This window comes from Eretmochelys imbricata, chromosome 2 (genome assembly GCF_965152235.1).
Source record: "Eretmochelys imbricata isolate rEreImb1 chromosome 2, rEreImb1.hap1, whole genome shotgun sequence".
Lineage (NCBI taxonomy): Eukaryota > Metazoa > Chordata > Testudines > Cheloniidae > Eretmochelys > Eretmochelys imbricata.
The window spans coordinates 4843295-4849261 of NC_135573.1; the positions used below are offsets into that span (position 1 = coordinate 4843295).

Here is a 5967-nt window from a genome sequence, read left to right on the forward strand (position 1 = left end):
TGGCACAAGATTTGGGGGCATGCCAGCCAGCAGCGCCCAGGAAGCGGGTTTGGTGCTGGCCTGGGGAACATGGGATTGATGGAGAGACAACGAGCCCTGCAGCGGGCTGGGTTGTTAGACTCTAATTCATGCGAAATCTGACACTGCAGATATTTGAAATCAATAAGCCACGTTCTGGGTTTTTCCCTTCTCTTTTGAGGGAGGGTTTTTCCTTTTGCTTGGCCGAGCCCTGCTAGGAAAGTTACAATTTGCTGAGAGCAAAGGCAGGGCATTTTAACTAGCTTACGACAACCCCAACGACAGCCAGCACGTATGACAATGAACTAACTACCCTCAGAGGGGGAAGCCTTTGGTTATTGCAGTTTGTCAGTCTGTATGTATTCGCTGTGGGATTTGAGGCAGGTGGATTGGAGGGGTGTGTGTGTGTGGGGGGAAGGCAGGGTTATAAGTATGCCTGGGCTGCTTGCTGCCCTTTGTGGTACTGGGAAAAAGTACAGTTTTGGGGTGTGTATCAGTTAGTGTGACAGCTAGCGTGCATTGAAATGTGTCTTGGATGTGTACAATTTGTGTGTATTAAGATGTATGTGATTCATGCATGGCAGATATCTCCCAGTACACCTATGGAGCTAGATGCAATGTGTATATTGAAGTTTGTGTTTTTATTGTACAGAGCTCCAGGAATGCAGATGGGGGTGTGTGTGTGTGTGAGTGAGAGAGAGAGAGAGAGACAGTAGTGGTGGGGGGGATGCATTGCCCTGCTGTGTGCACCTTTGTTGTGGTGTGTGGTTTGCGTGTCATTATTACATCTCCATGGGTGTGTTGGGAGAATTGTAGGGTGTATCGGAGCAGTTGCCTTTTGGATTATAATTATTATGGGTAATGGCATCTCAAGCGTGGACAAGCTTGAGGTGTGCCTGCCTACTTGCGTATTTGTGTTGGGGGGAGTGCAGTGAGGCTGTATGTGTCTGGGGGGTGGGTGGAAGAGTTGCATTCACCTTTCCTGCCAGTGCACAGCAAGGGTAAAAAGTGCAAACCCAGTTTTACTGCCCTGGTAAAGGAGCAGAACTGGCCCTGAAGGGCCAAGAAATCTGTCTTTACTGTCAAACTTATTTCTTCCCCTTGCCCCTGGGGCTGATGAATTCAAAGGGAGACAATTATTAGACTAGATCTGTGAATTTTGCATACAGTAAAATAAAAATGCTGGGGTTTTGTGGCATACATTTAAGGCTAAACTAATTGTTCAGAGAATCTTCTTGTGCAATGAGCCCTGGGCTCTGGATTTGCTGTGAGAAGTAAAGGGTGGGGGGGTGGTTTGGGCAGCAGCCACTTACACTAGAGTAGTTTTAAAGTAACAGCTGTAGTGAGCTGTAGCTCACGAAAGCTTCTGCTCAAATAAATTGGTGAGTCTCTAAGGTGCCCCAAGTCCTCCTGTTCTTTTTACACGAGAGTAGATTCCTTGCTCTATTTATGCTACTCCCGTTCATGGCCACTGGAGGGACCTTGTCCCTGCCCCCCCCCCACCCAGCCCTTACAGCTGTTCCCGCGGCAGATTGACAGCTGGCCCCAGGGTTGCTATAGGGATAGGCAAATTGCACTGGCTGTTATAGGTGGGGAGGCGGCTGCCCCCGCCCGGGGAGGCGGGGCCAGGCATTGCTCCCTATAAAAGGCGGAGTGCCCCATTCAGCACCTCAGTGCGTGCGAAGCGGGAGACGGGCCAGCGGTCGCGGGAGCTGCTGCAGCTGAGTGTGGGGCGCAGGGGACAGGGGCCACAGGCGGAGGGACCCTCTGTGGCCATTGCCCAGCGTTGTGGCCGGGGGGGGGGGCATTGCACTGAGCCGTCAGCCTCGGGGGGAGGGGGCCAGCGGAGCCCGGGGGAGGGGGGGTTGCAGAGCAGAGTTCGGGGGGCTCTTTGCCGTTGGCAGCCGGCCGTCCGCCGAGCAAAGCCGGGGGCGAGAAGAGAGACAGAGAGAGAGGCGGGCGCAGCCAAGTCTGGGCAAGACCCAGCGGGCGGGGACCAGGGGCCGCAGCGGCCCGCCCGCGCCCCTCCGATCCGGATTCTGGGGCAGCCCCGCAACTTGCCTCTGAAGACACCCGCCCCCCGGCTCGTGTCCGGCGCTTTCTCCCCGCGGCTCCCCCCGGCCCCCCATGCGCCGGCTGCGACTCTCCCCCCGGCGCCTTGGCTGAGGCTCTGAACTGCACCGAGCGACCTCTTGATTCACCCGCCCCCAGCCCGGCCCAGGCTCAAGCCGGGGGCTCCCAGGGTCGCAGGCGGGGAGATCCGGGGCGCCTCGGGCGGGCGCAGCCGAGCCCCCCGCCGGGCAGGGCCAGCCCCGCGCCGCCGGTGCATGGACTGAGATGGCCTCCGAGCTGGCCATGAGCGGCGAGCTGCCCACCAGCCCGCTGGCCATCGAGTACGTCAACGACTTCGACCTGATGAAGTTCGAGGTGAAGAAGGAGCCGCCCGAGGCCGAGCGCTTCTGCCACCGCCTGCCCCCGGGCTCGCTCTCCTCCACCCCCATCAGCACCCCTTGCTCCTCGGTGCCGTCCTCGCCCAGCTTCTGCGCGCCCAGCCCCGGCGGCCCGGCGGGCCCCGGCGCCGCGCCGCACCCGGGCAGCGCCGGCAAGGCGCCGCTGGAGGATCTGTACTGGATGGCGGGCTACCAGCACCCGCTCAACCCGGAGGCGCTGAACCTCACCCCGGAGGACGCGGTGGAGGCGCTGATCGGCAGCCCGCACCCGCTGCACGGCTACGAGGGCTTCCGCGGCCCGGGCTTCCCCGGCGAGGAGGCGGCCCCGGCCGGGCACCACCACCACCCCCCGCACCCGCACCACGCGGCCCACCCGCACCCGCACCACGCGGCCCACCCGCACCACCACCACGCGGCGCACCCGCACCACCTCCTGCGGCTGGAGGAGCGCTTCTCGGACGAGCAGCTGGTCAGCATGTCGGTGCGGGAGCTGAACCGCCAGCTGCGGGGCTTCAGCAAGGAGGAGGTGATCCGCCTCAAGCAGAAGCGGCGCACGCTGAAGAACCGGGGCTACGCCCAGTCCTGCCGCTACAAGCGGGTCCAGCAGCGGCACATCCTGGAGAACGAGAAGTGCCAGCTGCAGGGCCAGGTGGAGCAGCTCAAGCAGGAGGTCTCCCGGCTGGCCAAGGAGCGGGACCTGTACAAAGAGAAGTACGAGAAGCTGGCCGGCCGCGGCTTCCCCCGGGAGCCGCCCCCGCAGGCTCCCCCCAAAGCCTCGGCCGAGTTCTTCATGTGAACGGGGAAAGTGGGGGGGTGTGTGTGTGTGGGGGGGGTCCTCGCCCTCCCCACCTGCCCCCGGGACTCCGTGTACCTAGAGGGGCCGGCTGCTGTACATAGACTCCTGTTTTTGTGTGTGTCTCCGGGCTGCAAACCAACTCACCAAGCGGGCGCCCCCCCGCCCAGTGCGGGGCAAGGTCCCCGTCCCCCCAGCCCCCCGCTTGCGTCTCCTTCCTTCCTTCCCTCCCTCCCCGCCTGGGCTGCCCACGAGAGCCCCAGCCCCGCGGCCAGCTCGCCTCCGTTCCAGCCGCGCCCCGGGGTCCTGCCCGTTGCGGGAGCCCCGCGGGTTCCCCCAGCGCATCCTCCTGCCTTTGTACGTCCCCCGGGCAAGAGAGCCCGAGCTGGGACCGGGAGAGGCGAGGCAGCAAGGTGACAGCCGCCTCCAGACATGCTCACACGCTCACTCCTGAGTCTTAACCTTGTGATCGCACAAACTTTAAAAAACAAAAACAAAAACAAAGCCCGACCAGACCAGACCAAGCTTTGGCTGGAGGGAAAGACAAACTGAACAGTGAAAGACTCGAAGCAACAGGGAAGAAGGAAATAATGAGCAAACCTGCATTTTTTCCCCCGCCTCCTGGAAAACTGGGTAACCAACCAAAATCGTTTTGGGAGAAAAAGTGCATCGTAACGAAATCCTCCTATATACTCTTAATAATCATACTAATTAATAAAGCGGCGTCCAAGGAACTGTGCAACTTAACTGTGGTTCTTAGAAGACTTTTTAAGCAATCCTGCATGCAGGACATGTATGGTATTTCAATAATCTCCCCTTCTTTTCTACTAGAAAGATGAAGAAAAAGCATGATCCAGTTTTTTCCCCCCTCTTGGTAATATTTTTTGTTTTTGTTCCCCCCCCCCCCCCCACGGTCAGTTTTTAGTTTGCAGCACTCTTGTTGGGTGCATCTTAAATAACAAATAGTCTTAAAATGTTTGCAAAGTGATGTTTTCTCTCTCAGTGGAACAGTGCAGCAAAACACTCACAAAAGGGACTGGAATATATATCTTGGGACTTCAGACTCCAAAAAAAGAGTTGAGTTTACCTGCTTTTTATCTCCTTTTCTTACTAATAATTCTTGTTGTTGTTTTAAAAAGGAAACCTGAGCCAGACTTAACTTATTTAAAGGTGTCCACTTGTACATATGTAGAATTTAGTTAGTTTTTTGCCTTTGTTTTTCTCTCTGAGACTATATTTTGCTTGGTGATTTAAGAAAAAAAGCTTAAAAAAAATCACAAGTCTTAACGAAAGTTTGTATGTAATAGCATGCAAATAATATAAGAATTGATTAATTTAATTATGTTGAAAAAGCCGAATGCACTATATACAGGAATCAATTGGATTAAATAATGCTGTTGTTTTATAGAGATTTAAAATGATCTATGCTGTTAAAAATAATTGGGGTGGGGGGGGAAAGGTAACATTCTAAGATGACCTGAAAGGCAATATAGTAATATATGGACTGCAATCAGTTGGCTGCTGTATCACTATGCACCAGATTTATTTATTAACCCCTGGGAAACCATATTATTTTAACCTTGATGATTTTAAAAAAGAAAAGAAAATGCACCTAATCTTGCAATTTATGCTTTGTGTGAAAGTAAAACAAAATATACATAGCAGTTTGGGGGTTTTTAACAAGTTGCTTATTTAAAAAAAGGAAATCTTAGGGAAAACTAAAAGTCTTAAAGACAAACAAACCACGTGTGAACTTTGGGAACTGGTACGTTTTAGGTGCTGCTTGTGCGAAGCATTTTAAATAACCAGTTTGTTTCAGTTTCTGATGGTTTTAACTCTGTTGCATCAAGATAGAACGTATATTCATCTACAGCTTCAGTTAAGTCTTTTTATATAAACTGCTGTTGAGCCATGTGGGCTGTTGCAACCTCAAAACCACCTATATCTTGTTTGTTTGTTTTGTTTTTGTTTGTTCTTTGAATTGTGTTTCCTTTGTGTTCAGGCATCAATGCAAAAACTCATTTTAGCTTTCCTTGGCTACAGACGAACGAAAAATAAATCTCTTTAGACATACCTATCTTTTTTTTGCCTTCCTAGTTTTTGTAGGGAGGGGAAATCATTTTAAATTTTTGCACTGGTGACCGTGGTGATTGTCTCTTTTGGATTAGATGTTTGGGGGAAATTAAAGCACACTCGTTTCTTTGCTTTGTGTACCAGAATGCAAGGTGATGGATTAATCCAAATGTGAGTTTGAGTTTAAATACAAAGGCAGGGAAATATATGCAACTGCAATCCCTGGAGTGAATGAATAGTTAGGAAATTATTTTAACTTTGTTTTGGTGGGCTCTAGATGAAACTGTGTAAACTCCCACTTTAAAAATTCGTTTTCCAGTGTAAAAAAATAGCATAAAAATTGATCTCTTTTGGAAAGCATGGTAAACATTTTCAGGTTTTTTTTTTTTTTAAACATCAATATTTTGTCCATTTTTGAAGATTCACTTTCTTCTTCTTCTGGGTGATGCTGAGCTTTCTAGTTTAAAGGACAGCACTTTAAAAATACAGTTTGGGTGACTGGAGCAGCAAGATATTAATGGTAAAATAATACTTTTAGGCTCATAATTTTTCTTCCCAAATTTTCATCTATAGGGGGGAAAACGACAATATTTTAGTGCTATTTCTGGTACTTTTTCATTTCCAAAGATTTGG

The 5967-nt window shown here is 51.8% G+C and overlaps 1 protein-coding gene across 1 annotated transcript; it reads left to right on the forward strand.

Moving 5' to 3' along the window:
- The first annotated feature begins 2355 nt into the window (after nucleotides 1-2355).
- Nucleotides 2356-3264, forward strand: MAFA (MAF bZIP transcription factor A). Its single transcript, XM_077808809.1, has one exon. It carries the CDS (start codon nucleotides 2356-2358, stop codon nucleotides 3262-3264), a length of 909 nt encoding a protein of 302 aa, XP_077664935.1.
- Nucleotides 3265-5967: the final 2703 nt, after the last annotated feature.